The 20,229-nt window shown below is 42.0% G+C and overlaps 2 protein-coding genes across 8 annotated transcripts in view; both read right to left on the reverse strand.

Moving 5' to 3' along the window:
* Nucleotides 1-477: 477 nt before the first annotated feature.
* FADD (Fas associated via death domain) lies at nucleotides 478-3,953 on the reverse strand. Of its 3 annotated transcripts, none has more exons than XM_079973787.1 (3): nucleotides 3,826-3,953; nucleotides 3,193-3,501; nucleotides 478-888 (listed from the first exon to the last, which is right to left on the reverse strand). In XM_079973787.1, exons 2-3 carry the CDS (start codon nucleotides 3,488-3,490, stop codon nucleotides 608-610), a joined length of 579 nt encoding a protein of 192 aa, XP_079829913.1. In that variant the 5' UTR covers nucleotides 3,491-3,501; nucleotides 3,826-3,953; the 3' UTR covers nucleotides 478-607. The 3 variants fall into 3 exon arrangements, with proteins under 3 accessions (XP_079829913.1, XP_079829912.1, XP_079829914.1); XM_079973786.1 differs by having other exon boundaries at nucleotides 3,822-3,937; XM_079973788.1 differs by having other exon boundaries at nucleotides 3,818-3,916.
* A 7,659-nt stretch (nucleotides 3,954-11,612) lies between these two features.
* Nucleotides 11,613-20,229, reverse strand: part of ANO1 (anoctamin 1) — a 153,663-nt gene continuing 145,046 nt past the window's right edge. For all 5 annotated transcript variants that reach the window (XM_079963448.1, XM_079963449.1, XM_079963447.1 and 2 more), the window contains 2 exons: nucleotides 19,504-19,609; nucleotides 11,613-17,427 (listed from right to left, as the gene is read on the reverse strand). In XM_079963448.1, the coding sequence (XP_079819574.1) occupies nucleotides 17,167-17,427; nucleotides 19,504-19,609 (367 nt within the window). In that variant the 3' untranslated portion in view covers nucleotides 11,613-17,166. The remainder of the gene's footprint in view (nucleotides 17,428-19,503; nucleotides 19,610-20,229) is intronic.

Genomic DNA, 20,229 nt, shown 5'->3' on the forward strand with positions numbered 1-20,229 from the left:
GACCAATGTAGGAGCCTACTTGTTGCTCAGCAATTGGCAAGAACGTGCAATATTGCTCTGGAATTCAGCTGATTGGCTCTGAAAGCCCATCTTTGAAGGCTACTGTAGCTCCTGCTCAGGTGAACTCTGACAGGTGTGGTTCCACTTGCTATCTATGTAATAGCAGCTGACTTGGCTGGTGGGTGGTTCCACCTGTCAAAGGTGGCCCACAGAGAGTGGAGGATTAAGGAATCCAGCCTGCAGTCTGGCCCATTTCCCATCCCAGTACTGGATGCTTCTATTTGCTATGGGCTGTGTGTTTTGGAGTGCTTGTGTTTTCTCCTTTTCAGCTTTTGTGCTGGGAATGTATAACATCCTGACTACATGATGCTAGTTAGCATAAGCCAAGCATAAGCTTGCTGGGTGAGACCTTCAGATTGACCCATAAATCAGTCTTGGAGCAAAGCAGAGAGCAAGAAGAGAAAGAACGAAGCAAGGTTAAGTGCAAATGCAGTTCTGTAAGTGGTTTGTCTATAGCAGCCACAGGCCCCAACCAATTTGTTTTTTTTTAATGACAGCTCAACTGTGTCTTTAATTTTCCATTTCATGTCATCTTTTCCCATTGATTTCATTGTTCAGTTTCCCGTTGCAAAGCTTCTTCAACATAGTCTGCCGCAAGTTTCATATGACAGTTCTTGAGGGCTTTTATTACATCGTCAACCTTTGCTTCCTTCCCCCTTGATTTCTGCCACTCTAGAAGCGATTGCATCATTTGTTCATGCATGTTATATGGATTGGCGGTTACAATTCTATCGATTTTGACTTCTGAGATGCCAAGTTTTCGAACGAGCATTTTCCAGTTTTTCCCAACATGATCACATATGATCTCAAATGCTTTGTCCAGCTTACCTAAAAACAAAATCATAGTTTGCGTCAACTTGCTAATTCACAATGGACCATTTAACGCTCCTCCTGCCATACTCCAGAGAATACTCTGTCTTGACCCTCCTACTTGTCCTACTGTGAAACACTTGGGGTTATGGCGTAACACTCAAGAGATGGGACAGGACTCCAGTCTGGGTGCTACTTCCCATATTTGCCACCCAGCCAACCTCATTTTTCACCTTGAGGTGTGCAGGGCCTCTGGGTATCTACATACCCAGCAAGATGTTCATTGGCCAACCTTTGACTGTACTTAAGGAGTAAGGAGCCTCCAGCCTGGGGGCCTAAATAAGCCCATCAGGCCTCCCCATTTGGCCCATGAGGTCTTTTCGGCCAAGCCACACCCACATGCCCTACACCTGACATCATACATGATGCCAGATGTGGAGTGGAACATGCAGTTACTTGGCTGTGATGAAATGAGGTTTGCAGGCATTGCCAAGCAGTTGATTGGTGCTGCCTGCAAAACCCCATGCAAAGCACTGGGCCCAGGGATTCCCAGTACTTGACAATCAGCTGATCGCTGGTACTTTGTGCACGGTGCATTTGCCCACACACTCTGATTTCAAACCAGGCTTGCATGTGTGTGTATCACCTGCCATTGTGACATCAGGTGATGGACAAGTGAGCAGCCTCACTCCTCTGTCAAACTTGGCTAATGGTGAAGAGGTGGAGGAGAGAGAACCATCAGGCCCATTGGTCAGATTTGAGAAGCTCAGAAAAGGCCATAGCTCAGAGGAGTTTCTAACTGCCTTCTGCCAGCAGCAATCAGCTGATTGTCGAATACTGGAAATCCCTGGGCCCAATGCTTTGCAGGCACCACTGATCAGCAGCTTGGCGATGCCTGCAAACATCATTTCCTGCAAGCATACACAAAGTGTCTGTTTATTTCTATATTGGGAAACAGGAAAAGAGTTACCATCTTTTTTCCTTGCAGGATATCTTAAAGCAAAAAAAGTTTAAGAGGAGTTCTGGAATGCAGATGGCATTGGCCCTATTCAGGGGTTCACACAAAGCCTTAAAGCAGGGAGGAGGCAGAGGTGCACATACAAATGCTGTCCCCAATATTTACATAGAGGCTCCTCTTCAGACTTTCAAGTGTTCAGTGTGAAGGGCTGAAGAGGATGTCTGAGCGTGTTGGAAGCATCATAATGCCTGCATTATTAGAACTCTCAATCATAGGGAAGCTTCTTTATGCGTTCAGTCAAATGTATGCAGAAGCCCCCACAAGTCCTTTATGCTGAACACGTGAGGGCCTAAATATGAGCCCATGCACAAGGGAACATGGCTTGGCAATGCATCTCCTCCTCACTCCCTCTGACAGTCTGGAGCCTCCATTTGTTTCCAACTACAACTCCTATCAGCCCCAGTCAAAATGGCCACACTGGCTGGGGCTGATGGGAGTTTTAGTGGTGAAAGCACCTCACGTGTACAGGTGTGCAAACACCTAAATAAGGCTAGTGAGCTAAGCAAATTGCTTCAAGTTGTTAAAAGCAAGAACCCTAGACAAGACAGCTTGATCAGCTTTAATAGCAGCTTGATCAAGATGAAGCTAAAGTTGAAGGTTAAAAGGTAAAGGGACTCCTGACCATTAGGTCCAGTCGTGACCGACTGTGGGGTTGCGGCGCTCATCTCGCTTTACTGGCCGAAGGAGCCGGCGTGCAACTTCCGGGTCATGTGGCCAGCATGACTAAGCCGCTTCTGGCGAACCAGAGCAGCGCACAGAAACGCCGTTTACCTTCCCACCAGAGCAGTACCTATTTATCTACTTGCACTTTGACGTGCTTTTGAACTGCTAGGTTGGCAGGAGCAAAGGCTGAACAACGGGAGCTCACCCCATCGCGGGGATTTGAACCACCAACCTTCTGATCGGCAAGCCCTAGGCTCTGTGGGTTAAACCACATCACTCAAAAAGTTGAAGGTTAGGCAATGCAAAAAGGTGAACTGAGCTGCTCCAGGTAGCATTATTATTATCATTATTACTATTAGTAGCAGTAGCATTAAGAATTTACCCTAAGCCCTACGGTCAAGTCACAACAATTAAATGATATAATCAATATTAAATCACAAATTTAAAAACTGTGCAAAACAACTTAAAATTACAAAACTAAGGTGGGTCCTGAAAATATACACCTCAAGTGTCAAAAGCCAGAGTAAGGGTGTCGAACACCTTTAGCTCCTTACAGGTTACAAACACAATAATAAAGAAACAAATTTTCATATGCCACAGCCCACTTCCTTCGATTAAACAAAAAAGCCACTTCCACCTACGTTTTTCTTGTGCATCCAGCTGATCTTCCGGGTCACCACTTCCACCTTCTTCAAACTGCCTGAGCAAAGTCAGCAGATCTTCTCTTTGCAGGCTTTTGAACGCGTGCTCCAAGAACTCAACCTTGGTCCTCGTAACTATTTCCTGTTCCAGGAAAATGTTGAATAGGTCGAGGCCACTTTGCACGGCCTCGAGCTTTTTTTTGCCAATGCGATCCCGGCAAAGGAACTTGAGATCGGCGAGCTCCTTTGGAGAAAGGCTCCTCGAGAATAAATTCAGCAGATCCAAAAACGGATCCATTTCTGGGGAACCTAGGAAGAGCAAGGCGGGAAGTTAGGGTGTCCATATTAAAGGCATCAGTATTCAGGAAACCTTTCTCCTTTTTAAATACAATACTGCTTTAATGCAATTTTTTTTTATGAGCAGAGAAACATCTAGCAAAGATGCATTTGAACCCTAGCGCGATCATTGGGCAGAAAACGCAACTTTTTAAAATCTGACTTTCTCTTTCACTTTGTTTTCTAAACTTCCCCCCCAAAACAAACGCTAGGAAACTTTTTGCGCGGCGCTGAAATCTCGATAGGAGGTTGGAAAGAATGGAAAACTTAAGTTTTTAGAAAGCTTTACATACTTACTTCCTGGTTGAAACTTCCTTGTCGATCCGGAGGCTCCGGCGTCATCCGAAGGGAGGTCGCTTCCCTTTCGGGGCCCTCCGCCCACGCCGCGCAACTGGCCTCTCTCCGGAAATCCGAGGCGAGGGAGAGAGTCGCAGGGCGCTCCGCGGACACCAGGGGGCAGCATTGGCACGGCTTTTGCAACTAGCGCCGCTGTTAACACGACCCAAGCCAGCCAGAGAAGAAAGCTCAGAAATAAATGTACGGCTTTTCTAGTTAAGCATTTCACTTAAAAATATGGAGGTGTTGTTACACACCGCATTAAAATTCTGGCTGCTCCGTTGCAGAAACATTGTTTATGCATTTCTGCAACCACCAGTTCTCCGCTCTGCATCATTTTATTTTCTAAGTTGTGGACACTGTATTGTATTTTCTAATAATAATAATAATAATAATAATAATAATAATAATAATTTATTTATACCCCGCCCATCTGGCTGAGTTTCCCCAGCCACTCTGGGCGGCTCCCAATCAAATGTTAAAAACAGTACAGCATTAAATATTAAACACTTCCCTAAACAGGGCTGCCTTCAGATGTCTTTTAAAGATGGGATAACTGCTTTTCTAAGTTGTGGACATTGTATGATGTCAAAAGGGCAAAGTCGTTGTTTTATTTCTGCACTTCTCAAACATTTGTATTGCTATATGCAATAAAAGAAAACAATCAAAATTATTAATAAATTGATTGATTGATTAACCACTACCCCCCTCCCGGTACCAATAATCAAAATTCTTTTCAGGGATTTGTATTTTGTGCATATTCTTAATTTTAATTCAGTTGTACAGTCTTCCTTCCTTCTTGTATGTTATTGAAATGTATGTCCTTTATTACATGGTTAATTTTTTTTTAAAAAAATTATTGCACATTCTAATATATGTAAATAAATACAATGGATAAAAATGCTTTGGGCAGTCAAAGCCAAGCACTTTAAAGTCACATTGCTTTCCAAGCGGAAATATTTAGAGCGCAATGTGTGCAGGTGAGTGTATATTTTTGGGCCAAGATCTATGGCTCAGTGTTAGGTGCCAGGCTCAATTTCCAGAATACCCAGATAGGGCTGGAAATGTCCCCTGAGTTCCTGGAGAGCTGCTGCCAATCCGTGTAGACAATAGTGAGCTAGATGGAGCAATGTTCTGACTCACTCCTATGTTTACAGGGAAGCAAATAACACTATTTTCAATGGGATTTCAGTACGTAAAAACACAATCAGAGGCGGATCTTGGGGCCTCAAATTCCAGCAGCACCCTGTGCAACGCCAAAATTCAGTGCCCCCCCATGCTTCTTGCCTTCCATTCTAAATCATAGTTTAAAAGTCAGTTTTAAGAAAGAAAGTGGGTTTGTTGCACTAGGGAGACTAAATCCACTTTAGTTCTGTGCTTCGTGGTCTAGCATTCAAAAGTCTAGTTTTCCGCTAGCAATATCTGTTCAAGTCCAGCAGAGGGAGTTCAAAGAACTGGAAACCACAGAAAATATATTCCTTTCTTTGGAATAACCATTAAAAAGACCAACATTTCACACAGTTTCTTCCTCTTGCAGCAATTGTAGTGTCGGATGCTGTATGATTTTTAATTGCCTTTTCCTTGCTTCTTTTATTTCTTATATTGAATGTTATTGTATTCTATAGAATTCAGATTGTAAGTGTTCTTCACAGGTGTGCTGCAGATGACCTTATGAAGAATGATCTGCTGACTACAACTTGGGAAACTCTGGTACAGGGAAATCCCTTTTGATTCAAAGGTTATATAAAGTTAGGTTATGACGATTACGTGGTATATAAATCCTGTGAAATGAAATGAAATATTCAACTGTGTTGAGCCCCCATCTGAAGAGTTACTATCCAGTCACCATTTTGCCATAGGCATTACCTGAATGACAGGAGAAATGATCTCTCCTTAACAAACATTTCATTTGTTAGCTCTTTAAATCCTACATCTAAAGCAGCAGTGGTTTGTATGGTGGGACAGAGGAGCAGCCTTCATCTCCCAGCAGCATCATTCCCTCTTACCAGTAGGGGGAGACAGTGGCCACACCAGGCCAGCCAATCCAGTGCTCTTCCTGGTGAACCTGTCTCCCCCTCCTGGTAAGCAGTGGTAAGGCAGTTGCTGTAGCTCCCTCCCACTAGGAGATCTGCTCTTGACCTAAAGCAGGCCTAGCAGAAGCAGGGCCAGTCTTGCCTTGAAAAATCTCAAAGAAAGATTAAATTGGCCCCTTTTCTTTTTTAATAGGTTCCAATACCTTTTGCAAATTGCAGTCAAGATATAGAAAGGAAGGCAAGCAGGCATGCTAGCTACATTATTTTCGTCACTTGTTTTCAACATATGTGTGTATGAATTAGGTAAAGGTAAAGGGACCCCTGACCATTAGGTCCAGTCGTGACCGACTGTGGGGTTGCGGCGCTCATCTCACTTTATTGGCTGAGGGAGCCGGCGTACAGCTTCCAGGTCATGTGGCCAGAATGACTAAGCCGCTTCTGGTGAACCAGAGTGGCACATGGAAACGCCGTTTACCTTCCCACCAGAGCGGTACCTATTTATCTACTTGCACTTTGACGTGCTTTCGAACTGCTAGGTTGGCAGGAGCAGAGACTGAGCAATGGGAGCTCACCCTGTCGTGGGGATTCGAACCGCCAACCTTTTGATCAGCAAGTCCTAGGCTCTGTGGTTTAACCCACAGCGCCACCAGTGTTAAAGACCCCCAAATCTCTCTGGCCACCTCTGCACTACATATTTAAAGCACCGTGATGCTGCTTTAACAGTCATGATTCCCCCCCCCCCCTAAGGAATCCTGGGACCTGCAGCAAAAGCAGCTGTACCTGTCAGGAGTCAGAGGTATTTGCTGAGTGAGAATATGGAAAGTCTCTAATTCCGATTTTTTAAAAAATGGTTAGGGTGTATATTTTACACTGTCTGGATATGAGCTGAATGTAAGCAGATACCCTGATCCTTTCTTTTCCTTTTTCATGAGTCACCACTTCTCCTTCCCAGGAAAAGGAAAGGTTTGTTAATATTCTGTTAGAAAGGGCGTTGCCCTTTCTATTCACAGGGAGCAGATTATCTTCAGTCCTGTCAATAAGCAGTACAGGATATGACTATGGTGGTTACTCATACCAGTTCAGAAAGAATGAATAAGAAAGGAATTCCTTTTTCATTGCAGAGCTTGCATTCAACTTTTTTTTTTCTAAACAGAAAATTGTTTTTATAATTTATTTTGCCACCAACTTCAAACCGATATTGAAGCCCTGGAAGTAAGAATCCCAGTCTTTCCCACCCAAACTTGTATTCCAAGTTGTGCAAGTAGCCAAACTGGTGTTATGGTGCAAGCGGACAAAATGACACACTAATCCCCACATCTTTAGCACAACAAATTGTCACTGTAACTTGAATTGCATGCATGCATGGCCCAGGGCAGCTTTCTCCCACCTGGTGCCTTCCAGATGTTTTTTGGACTACAACTCCCATCAGCCTCATCCTGCATGTCTGTAGGAGGTCCAGGGGCCAGATCAGGACCAATCGCCTCCTAAATCCAGCCCACGGACGGTCCGGGAATCAGCATGTTTTTACATGAGTAGAATGTGTGCTTTTATTTAAAATGCATCTCTGGGTTATTTGTGGGGTGTAGGAATTCGTTCATTCCCCCCCCCATATAGTCCGGCCCCCCACAAGGTCTGAGGGACAGTGGACCGGCCCCCCGCTGAAAAAGTTTGCTGACCCCTAGTCTAAAACATCTGAGGACATCAGCTTAGCCTAGGGAATGCATTGATAGAGAAAAACATCAGCAGTGGCTCAACCAGAAACAGCATTTTGTTGTATGCCTTACCTTTATGACCTTTATAACCCATTCTGTGTTGAGATTTGTGCATTGCAGGGGATGGACTAGATTATCCCTGGGGTCCCATTCAGCACTACAATTCTATTATTCTTCCTCCAAGAAGCCCAGGATAGTGTACATGGCTTCCTACCTCCCACCTTTTATCCTCACAACTCTGTGAGGTAGGTTAGGCTGACAGCAGGGATGGAAGAATGCGTCAGTTTCAGTTCTCCCAGTTTTGTTTTGTTTTTCATTTTTCCAATCTGAAACTCAGTTCTACACGTTATACTTTTGTCATACTAGGAAATAATCTGTAATCTCCCATAGAATTGGAAGGAACCAGAAAATATGAGGTGGCTACACCCCAGCCCAACACTGCCGACACTTGAGAAAATGGTAGGATGTCAGAAGAGGCACCACCCCTTTTCAGCCACCAGGGCATGTTTCTCACCTGCTTCAACCTTACTTTTCAGGGAAATGGACATATCAGGGTCTTAAGTCTATCCAAGAATATGTGAGCAGATCTTGAAAGTTGTGATTAATATTCCAAGCATGACCTATAGATACATTTTTAAAGGTCCTTACGACTTTCCCCTCATGGTTGTTTTGCCTAAAAACATATTTATTTATTTACTATAAAGATTACTCTTCCATCAAAACTTTGTTAAAATTGGCAAGCCATCATGAGGAAAAAAAAAAATCTCCCCCCCCCCCCAATATTGCATACGGAAATAATTGAATAAGAATAACAAGGATACATGTGAATTTGTAAGCAGACATGAAGTGATATAAATGGTTTTTAAGGGTGAAAGACAAAGGGGAGAGGTTTTCTTTGAAAGCTCCATTGGGAAGATGTGATCTCTGAGGGAAAACATCTAAAAATACTCTAGTGCTCCCACTTCCTCAAACTAGGAGGAATTTAATCATAGTTTGTTTATTCCTGGTTCCTAGAATATGTGGGAGTTTCGCCATTCTTTATTCACTGGAATTGGGATAAGCATCATGCAACAGTTAACAATCTTGTTGTTTAAAGCTATTTTAGATGGTTTCATGCTGTGTGTTTTCCCTTTCTTTTCTGGACTGTAAGATGGTGAGGAAGCCCATTGAGTTGATCAACTGTGATGGAAGCCCATTGGATTGATCACACACACACACAAACCCCTGTATATTATGCTATGTTGTGCTGCAGATAAGTGTTAAAACGCTGAGGCGTAGTTGTGTTGACTTGGGATTTATTCACCCTCAAACAAAGTAAGACTGCCAATAATTTGTGTGCTGTATCTTAGAAACACAGTGCTATGGAAATCAAATAGGGCTAGTCAAGCAATGCTAACAGAACAGGGTGTGAGTAATTTCTGGTTCAAACATACAAGCAGAAGTCAGCGCCTTTCCCACAATACTGGCTTAGGTTGGCAAACAAGTGTGTGTGTGTGTGTGTGTGTGTGTGTGTGTAAGTGATCAAATGTTCCAGCCTAGTATTTTCATCCACTTTCAAGTCCTGCTTGGCACGAGTGACTTACCAAAGAAACCAGCGTAATTCATACCAGCATAGTTCTTAATTTCCACTCAGATTGTGTGGTTTTTGCATTATAGCTGTTGCATGGAATTTGGTATCCTTGCATGCAGACAACACCCTTTCAGTACTGAGCAGAGGGTTCACTGTTTGGGACACTGTCATAACAGCCTCTTGCCTGCATGCAGGATAAAGTTGTGCTCCTCCTTTAGCAGTATGCTTCAAAGGCGAATTTATTTCTGTAGATTATGTGGGCTAATCTTTCATAAAACAAATCCTTCTTCAAACTAGCCCTTGGAAGGCACAACGACGAAACTTGCCTCCACTCGCCAAAGGGAATATTAGCTGAAGCCTCATATCTGAAGAACTTTTCACTAGGATAGCCACAGTCAACACAGCCACCAGCTTATCTGAGCTGTATCTGATGCTTTGAAAAGGTGCCCACAATGAGCTGTTCCTCTTGCTTATAGCTTGAGATTGGAACTAAGGTCAGTTAGCATCTTGATAATGCACATTTCGCAAACAGAAGCTTTGAACACTTAGCAGCCCACAGCGTTACCAATTTAAATGCAACCATACTGATTCGTGGATGCTTTTCTATAATATTATTATTTCTACCCCAGCTGCTCTGGGCGGCTTTCAACAGAACATTAAAAACAGAATAAAACTTCAAACATTAAAAACTTCCCTAAACAGGGCTGCCTTCATATGTCTTCTAAAAGTCAGATAGGTGTTTATTTCCTTGACATCTGATGGGAGGGCGTTCCACAGATCGGGCACCACCACCGAGAAGGCCCTCTGCCTGGTTCCCTGTAACCTCACTTCTCATAGTGAGGGAACTGTCAGAAAGCCCTCAGAGCTGGACCACAGTGTCCGGGCTGAACGATGGGGGTGGAGACGCTCCTTCAGATATACAGGGCCGAGGCCGTTTAGGGCTTTAAAGGTCAGCACCAACACTTACCTGTGCTACCCCTTGGGGTCATAGTGGACAACTTGATGAAGGAGTTTACTCATCTTTTTTCAAAACTAAAAAGTCCAAGTTGATGCAATTTTTCATCACAAGTTACTCCATCCTCTTGATAATTTGGGCTGCCCTTTTCTGAACCTTTTCCAACTCTACAACATTCTTTTCGAGTTGAGGTAACCAAAACTGTATGCACTATTCCAAATCCATAGACTTGTATAACAGCATTATATTAGCAGTTTTATTTTCATTCCTTTTCCTCATTGATCCCTATCATGCAATTTGTATTTTTTTTACAGCTGCCACACACTGGGCTCTGCTTCAGCTGGTTCTTCTAAAAAGCATGGTTATCTTTAACAATACTTTCCACCAGTTTTCCCAGGACAGACATTAAGCTAATCAGCCTGTAATTTCCAGGATTCCCCCCTGTTGCAAATTCAGAGTCGTAAAGTCTTTAAGTGCTTATCAGTCCCTTGTTCAGTGACAAGAAATTAGTCTCGGCCTCCGTGGTAAGAGCAGTCTTTACTGGTCTGTACTATTGCCAATGTGGGATCAAGCTGTGCAATGTTTTGGAGGAGAAAAAAAATCCTTTGTATATGATTGTGATGCCCTCATGAGAAGAGCAGCAGCTTTCAAGGAAGGTTGTTTTATAGACGTCAGGATTCATGAGTAAATTTCAGCATTATTAGAGGGGCAGTAAGACTGTGATTCTGGGATGAGAAAGCACATGTATTCAAGAAACTTAGCACCACCACAACATGGGGCAAAAAGGAAAAATGCCATAAATATTGGGAAGAATTCCATGTTGTGCCATGTTGACAGTTTCATCAGAGCAAGCATTTCAGCTTGACAAATAGAATGATTCCTCTTTTCTCCCTCCATGTATGGTTCTGTGCGTTCTCCTGAACCCCACAGAGCAAATTGTAGGGGCACAAGTGGCACACAGGGGAGGGGAAAAGCCCGGCTGCACAAGCAGAAGTCCTTGTGAGGGCTTTCATTGGTGGGATTCATTAGTTAACTGAATTCTATCAATTATATGTTGGTATGGACATAGCTAGAGAATAATCTTCAGATTTTTGAACAGGTCCAACTTTTGTTCAGAGAGCAACAGAAAGATCACACTACGTGGTCGGGATCTCCTAAAATTTCAGACTTTAGAGGAATATAGCAATAGTGTCAAAGCCATCCCAAATTTAACAGTCACTTTATATTGACATTACAAGTCCAACAACCCTTTGTTTTTGGTTTTTCCCTATTAGATGACTATAGAGTACTGTGAAATGGCATTTGCCTGAAGGAACCAATGAAGGAATATTAACTATACAAAGAAATATTCAACAAAAAACTAAAGCAGCTTTATATGCATTTACTTTTCTTTTCTTTTTAAAAAAGGAAGCATTATATAATTTTCTAGGTAGTAATACAATATTATATACAAACCCCATTGAAAAATAGTAAAGAACTATAAAACAAGTAAAAGCATTTATTATTATTTAATGATCTCAAAATAATGAATGTTTATAAGTATATAGTCTTAATATTTACAGGAATGTATTAGGACAACATTTTAAGATAACTCTTTACAATTTCTTTATTTCCCATCGCTTGTATTCAGCATATAATTCTAAACTGGGTAATCCATCTACAGTACTTATAAAATTACAAGCTGATAGAGCGTGAAATGGAATATACATTTTCTATGGGTGTGTACATTCATCCTGGTTTCTAGTTAAACTAATAGCTCAGGATACATTTTACATGAATGTAGGCTACCTAGAGAGAAAAACAGTAAGATGGAAGTCACAAAGGGATTGATTTTTTGCTCATGAGAAGAAGAGGCCGGCACCTCCTGCATTCTGTTCCTGCTGCCTTGTTTCCCTCATATTCATCCCAATCCAACAAGCATAATCTGCACATGCAAATAGGCTTCTGGAATCATGTCCATGCCATGAGTTCAGTGTGACCAGCTCCCATGTAAGTGTGCAAAGGGCTGCAGCCTACTTCATGTACATTGCTCTTTTGAATATTGCCCCATCAACGCAGAAGGAAATATCCATCTGACACCTGCACTCTGTGTGAACTTTGAACAGGTGGTCAATGCTAACAGCTCGAAGGTTGCATACAGATGCACCTGCAAACAGAATCGGGTACAGGTTTCTCCCCTCCGAGGTGAGTTCTGCTGCTTTGATTTTGCTCTTCAAAGAACACACATGCAGCCTCCAGGTCTAACGCCACACACATTGATACACATTCCATATTCTCACTCAGATTGTGCATTTGCCAAAAAAACACTTAATGTGCTATCCTGGCTGGCTCATCACTGATATTTTGTGCATCGGTTTGCATACTAAAAATACTGACCATTGGTTGGGAAGGGGTTTGATGGAACTGATTTTCAAACATTCTCTCTCTGTCCAGTAGATCATGAATGGGGAAACCTTGCTCCCCCCCCCCCCAGGTTTTGCTGAACTATCATTCTCAATATCCCTGACCATCAGCCATGCTTGCTGGGGCTGATGGGAGTTTAACTCCAGCAACACCTGGAGGGTGAAAGGTTACCCACTCCTGGAGTAGATGATGAACATTTAAAAGCTGAAAGAGCTGGCTACTGGTTTGGTGGAATGTTTAGGTAGAGATCTCTGGATTTGGGATGGCATCCAATGCTAGATAGACCCAATGGAATAAAATCCACAGATTTCAATGCATCTACTCTGGATGTGGCTAATAATGGATATCACTCTTTGCATCTGGCCAGTCCTAGCACAACCTGGGGTGTGTAGTCTAAATCGTGCCTTAACTACATTTTAAAATGTAATAATTGAAGTTTACAGGCCAAGAACAGAGCAGTTCTGGCGATCACACACAAGACTTTCTAGCCCAATAGATAACTTTTTCACCTCGATGCCAGATGCTGTGGGTAACTAGTAATATGCAATGAAAACGTAGCACCCAAATGGCATCTGGCGAAACACTCCTATCAGTTTCAAGGGACAGATGGGAATGTCAACTTGCATTCACATTATACATGCAATGTCCATGAACGGGTACCACCTCTGCATCTCATATGCATCCTCCCTGCAGATCTACATCAAAGCCCATACCTATAGGTTGGCAGCAGGATCCATAGCCAATAAACATGCACAGATGCTTTCCCATGTTGTAAAAAGCTCTTACCGCTGCCAAAGGCCATTGTTGGATCAGGGTAAAAGTGAGAGAAAATTTCTATTGTCTTCTGTGAATCCTGTATCAATAAAGGTAGACAAGGCTGACTACAATGGTAACAGACTTTTAAGCAAGTTTTTTTTAGATATAAAAAGGTGACATTCCTGCAATTCAATATATAAGAAGCAATTATAAACAAAAACAAGCCCTTTATTAAAAACAATCTTTGGTTAGATTGGTATTTTAAACATGTTGGACAACATTTTGTTAACTTCCACGTAAAGAGTGTTTCGGACAAATTATACTTAAGAATAAGTTTGCTGCATACTTTGTATAAAAACTAATAAGTACTACAAAACTATGTGATGATTTTGCTTTTATTTTCTATAATTCTGCAACAATGCTCTTTTAATTGAAATATAACACTCTTGGACATTTGGTTTTGCAACAAACCATACAGTAAGTTAATTTGCAATATAATGCCAGGCTTTGGCAGTTGTGGATGAAATTGATTTTTGTTCTCTATTAAAACTAAATTTCATCCTCAACTTACACAGCATAGGATTTTTTTTGGTATATATGATATGATGCACTGCAGTTCATAACTAGGAAGACTGTTATATGAACATTTCATATTGTAAGTAACATGAAGCAAATGTTCTATATTTTGCTTTGTTGGTTTTGCTCAAGATACACGTAGAAGGTGCAGATTAAGAGGGAGCTGGTGCCCTGTCAAGAACATACATAATAAATAAATTTAAAGACTTTTCATGTATATGGGGCAAAATTAAGAGGGGGGGGGTCTGCTCAGGGTACTTGCCCTTTTGATTCTACTTTCATCTTTGTGTCCACCTGCATCACTGGGGCTATCTATCGAGGATGCCATATTTTTGGAGCAATCGTATCCTAAGCACTAGGCCTGACACTAGATATAACTGTGGAGCGGATGGACCTGGCAGGTATGTTCTAGCTCTCGGACTTGTTATCCGGAGCTTCCTCTTGGGTTACTTTCCCTGGAGACTGACATTAGAAGGAATGTTGTCATGTGCCTTGGCTGCCCAAACCCTGTCACCAGTGCTATTTGTTGCCAAACGTGTGCAAATTGTAGGGAGGGTATGTGATGGTTGCTTAGCAGCCACTAAACAGATTCTCCCATTTCTTTCCTTCTCCATCCCAGGAGATGGAGTTATGTTGCCAAAAAGACCCAAATGAGGCTGTTGGGCCCTCAGCCTGTAGGAAGTAGCAAGCGTTACTTGTTGGGGATCAGCAACAGGTTTTTTGTTTTTAAAAATCCCTTTACATTTTGCAGATGGCATTCAAAAGGTACACTTGCTACTCATCACATTTCCACAACATAATGCACCTGAAGATTTTTTGTACTCTGGAAAGTGCCATATAAATGCTAACCGTTACTATCAAGTCTGAAGGACGCCCATGTGATCTGCTTCCAGTTGCTGTTATTTTAAAGAGGCATGCACTAAATTTTACACATACATGCCCTTCAGATGTGATGAGCGGCATGCATATCTTGTACTTGGCTGTCCGTATCCCAGTACAAACTGTAAAGTGACAATTGCAATCGAGGGCTAGCTAGGTGTTCGTAGAAGGATTTCTTTGACTTTGAAGTGTCCAGAACAATTTGTGTATGGTAGAATTGCAAAGGCAACGCGGGCTTATTTCTTTCTGCATGGCACTCGATAGGGTCATAGGGAAAACTGAACAGAAAAAGGGGATTTGGCAGGAGATGCAACATGGAAGTATTTATATGCTGATGCCTAGAAGCCTCCGACACAAGATGAGGGAACTGGAGAGCCTGATGTTAAAAAAATAAATAGTAGGCACATCAGAAATATTCTGGAATGGGCAGAATAGGTGGAACATCATAATATAAACTTTATAGTAAGCCCAGAGAAGAGTGTATTTGGGGTAGTGTTGCTCTGAATGTCGAAAGTGGACATAGAGTCCTAAAAGCTAGAAAAATTAAAAGGACTATTTTCATCCACAGAATCATTGTAGGTGGAAATAATCTGGTCCAAAACACAGCTTAGAACTCGAGTTCTATTATCCCCACTTCATCAAAACTCCAAAGGTAATATTAAGTTGCAGTCTTATATGTTCTTACCCGGGAAAATTTACTTCCCAGGTAACATGCATAGGCTTGCACTGTTGATCTTAAACTTGATTTTAAAAAAAATATCCTCAAGGATTCTCTGGAATAACTCCATACCAGAATCTATACTAGATTTGCAGAGGGACACCCTTGGCCCAGCACATGCTCTGATGGGCTCTTCTTCCCTCAACTCAGTCCGCTATGCACTCTTCCTCATGCATTTCACTTGCTGATCCTTCCTTTCTGCCATTCATTCCTACTCCTTCCACACTCCCTCCCCCTGTCTCTTTTGAGCCGACAGAAATTACAAGCTGTCACACAAAGAAACAATTGTGTGAAAGAGTACTTTCTTAATATCTCTTAATATCATGCTGCTTGTTAATTTCATTGAGTGACCCTGAATATTATGAGGGAGAAATCTCTCTCTCTCTCTCCCCTCATGCCAGTCATAATTGTATAAGATATCCCAATTTAGTAAAAAACAAAAACAAAAAAACAAAGCCTCAAATAGAGAAGATGTTCCAACCCTTTGATAAGAGCAAGAGAACTGAAAGCAGCAGAGAAGCTGGAAAGTGGCAGAGAACAATATTTGGATACCTTTGTCAGGGAACTGGGCAGTTGAGTCATCATAACTGCTGAACTGAAGGATGCTTTGAGTTACGATGCTCTGGTCAGTGAAATGATAGGGGGCTGTGGTATCTGGAAGTATGAGATGTAATCAAAGATGGGATGACCAGCTACACTGAGCAGGATGACCTGTGAATGTAATTGCTTGGGGAATAGGTTTGTTAAACATATTCCTTCAGCAACTAGGTTCCTAGGTTTGTGGAGGGCAGTGCAATTTGCTAGCAGCTGTGTGTGTGCTCTTTAATTCAGGGCACTTTTGAAAAAAGGCCCCTCAGTGCTTGGGGAAATTGTGCTGTTGCTAATATTCTTTCTTGTCCTCTGGACCCCCTCTGGAATGTGCACTTAGACACTCTGGATTACTAAACATAAATGCCCTTTTCACAAATCCTTCATCTTTCACATCGGAAGGAATGAAAGATATTCAAACAAACTGCTCTCAGTAGTGCTGGGCTGATGGCCCCACCATTTTGTTCACTGGCGTGAGTGAAGTGATGAATTGGATTCTACCCAAGGCGTGAGCCCCAGATGAGAAACAAAATCTTCTTGCCACTGCTTTTGCTTAAGAGAAAATATTGCATGTTCAGCATAGAGCCCAGGAAACACAACAGGATTTCTGCTTGCAAAAAGGCCAGCAGATTGAAGCACAGTTTTTCTTCCTCTGTCTTGAAAGGAAGAACTCCACAGGATGCTCTTTATTTGCTTTGCAAACTGTAAAGCTCCCATACAGCTTATCAGGAATGGGGAGCCTCTAGTTATTCAAAACCCTCAGCCATTTTTCAATAAATAAGCTAAAGTAAAATTCCCAAGAGAATAGCCTACCTGTTCTATTTTTTTAAAATATAAAAACAGTGATAGTTATAAGCTAACCATGAAATATAGATATATGTAAAAAAAAATATCCCTGCATTGCTTTTTGTGCAAATAAAACCCCCAAAAGATCCTTGTCAGAAACAGAATATGGTCCTCCATTTTTGTAAGAATGTAATTTCTTACATAGATATAAGCAAAATGGTTGCATATGCTTAAACATGCACCAGGCTGTTAAAGAATCAAGTCCTATCCTTTAAATAATGGCTTGCTTATGAGTGGAATGCCCCGGAATAAAACCACTTCCTCTTCTACACTTCAACATGGCATGAATGAATGGAAGACGCACTCCCTCTATGGCTCATTGACGATCTGGGGCTATGGTTGTTACAGTTTTCACCTTTCCTTTTCTCCTTGCCCCCCCAGTTTTCTAGCAGCTGCAGCTTTCCCTGTTCTTCTTTCATGAAGACTTCCACCATCAGAACTTTCTCCTTATGAATTTGCTGACTGATGTCCTTGGGAATGTCTGGGATAATCCAGTCCACAAAGTCACTCATAAACATGACCAAGTTCTGAAAAATAAGAATTTCAGAGCCAAAATTAGCAGACAAAACTAAGCACTTTGAAGTCCCAATTATTACAACAGAGAGCTCAGTATTTGCAAAAATTTGTCCCATGGAAGTCTGCGGAACATATACATTGCTTAACTTTGACTAGATTGTGTCCTAAATCATGTTCCTAAACAAGCCTGCTTGGAAGCAACCTTGATTGAGATCAATGGGAATTACTTCTACAATTATGGGATGCGGGTGGCGCTGTGGGTTAAACCACAGAGCCTAGGACTCGCTGATCAGAAGGTCGGTGGTTCGAATCCCCGCCACGGGGTGAGCTCCCGTTGCTCGGTCTCTGCTCCTGCCCACCTAGCAGTTTGAAAGCACGTCAAAGTGCAAGTAGATAAATAGGTACCGCTCTGGCAGGAAAGTAAACAGCGTTTCCGTGCGCTGCTCTGGTTCACCACATGACCCGGAAGCTGTATGCCAGCTCCCTCGGCCAATAAAGCGAGATAAGCGCCACAACCCCAGAGTCGGTCATGACTGGACCTAATGGTCAGGGGTCCCTTTACCTTTACCTTACTTCTACAATTAGGACTGATATGCTAGACATATATTTTTTATTTAGAAACCAGAGTTATGTAAAATTACTGTGCAGTTTACAAGTCTCTGGCATACATGGCCACAGATATTTAAGGCCCACTCCCAAACAAAACCAGCCTGTCATGAATAAAATTCCCCAATGTCTGACTGCATGCAACTCTCTTTTTCTAATTGTCACTTTTTATACATAAAGATTAAGAAAGAAAAAGTAAAAAGTCTGTTTTGTGACACATTAAGGACACACACGGTTTTCCTCCCTGGCTTCTCTGGTCACATGGCCAACATCTGCCTGATCTAATACATCTGTAGCAGAAGACACATGTAACACTCTTCATATGTTACAACACATGTACCTTTTCTTTCTCAGAAATTAATTTCCTGATGGGAAGTGGTAATACTTAGGCCCTCAACTCATAGAGAGTTAAATTCAACAAATATTGGTTCAGAGAATTTATTTATTTACTCTGTTTTTATCCCGTCCTCCCCCATCCCACCAAAAGGAGCCCAGGGCAGCCACCCAATACCCATAAATAAAACAACGTAATTCAAACACTACTAAAGTCAAAACTATCAAAGCACATTTCAAACAATACGTAATTCTAGCTGCTAAATGTACCACCCCTTCAAGTACAAAATGCCTGGCCAACAAAAATGTTTTAAAATGATGGCAATGTATGTGACAATCATCTTTCATCGGGGGGCTGGGGGATTTGCTAGTAGGGGTGCTGCCAAAGAGCAAGGTCATGCTGTGGGCTACCGCCCACCCCCAAATCTATCTCCATTGGTGGCACTACAAGCAAGGCCTCAACCATTGATCTTAAGGCCTTATCTGGTTGCTATTGCAGGAAGTGGTCTTTTACATACTTAGACTCTGAGCTATTAAGGGCTTTGTGATTACCAACATGTTGAATTAGAACTGGCGGCTTTACAGGAAGCCAAGGCAATGCTAGGACAGGTGACACATGACCCAGTCTGGCAGTCACAGACTTCTTTACCATCTTCCAGGGAAGTCCCATTTGGAGCACTTGACCTAGTACAAACAGGTCGCCAGAGCATGGGTTACTGGCACCAGGCTATCTTGGTTCAAGAGCAGTTGTTGCTGGCACAACAGTCAAAATGGGGCATAAGCTGCCCTAGAGGTCATCTAGCTATACAGTGATGCCTCGTATCAATGAGTACTCTTGGAGTACTAACAGGGTTTCATTCTCCCCATTTCTCTCCTGATAAACATGACTAAGGCTATTTTGGTGACAAAACCAGACCTGGAGCCAGAGTAAAATGGCTCCAGATAATATTGTTATCAATATGTGGGTGCTAAATGCTTGGCTTTAATAAATGTTAGGATTTAATTAGAACTGGATGTGAAAATGGCATGTCAGACCCTTATGTTTAAGATACGTGGATTGGGTTATATTATATTAACAAAGTATTCTCTTTTCCAAGCTCTGTCTGTTAATACAGAGCCACCTTAAATAATTTTGGGATATACTTTACCTGAAACACTATTACAAACGCTAGTCTTGCTGCAAGCACAGCCCAGAAATCCTTTGCAATATCATATTTAGTTTCAGACCACGGGGGATCTCGGTAATCTTTGTATCTGAAAAGCAGAACTGAGAGTCAGTATGTTTAAGATGGGGATCTTGACTGAATATACACAGTATGGCTCTTGCAAAAAGCATGAAACTTTGCCAAAGTTTTGTTGCTTTGTTGTACCCTTATCATATCCACCTGTTGGTGTTGCTTAATATTTCAGTTGTAGCCTTCTTAGAGATGCTGAAAAAAAATGTGTGCATGTATGTTTTGCATACGTATGTGTGTGTGTGTGTGAGTGTGAGTGAGTGAGAGAGAGAGAGAGCGAGAGAGAGAGAGAGAGCGCATTGACATTTCTTGAACAGAAAGGGCTTATTCCATGCAAGCCTCAAAATACATGTTATTATCACCAGTTATCTATGTAATAGTCTGGGTTGATTTGTGAGAAAACCAATCACAATCAGATCCTTCAAAAAGAGAATTTTGAGCTCTTTCTAAAACTCAAAGTAAGCTGATGCCTATTAAGTGATGTTATCATGATGGTAATAGACCTAACTTTGCCATTAGCCCCTCCCCTGCATATTCCATCTACTGTAAGTGAAAAATTAGGGTAGGGGGAAAGGATGCAGGTTGGCGGGGAGGTGAAGAAATGAGATGGAGCCCTTATCACCCAAAGTCCTATGAGAC

Source organism: Podarcis cretensis (assembly GCF_951804945.1).
Source record: "Podarcis cretensis genome assembly, chromosome: 1".
Classification (NCBI taxonomy): Eukaryota; Metazoa; Chordata; class Lepidosauria; order Squamata; family Lacertidae; genus Podarcis; species Podarcis cretensis.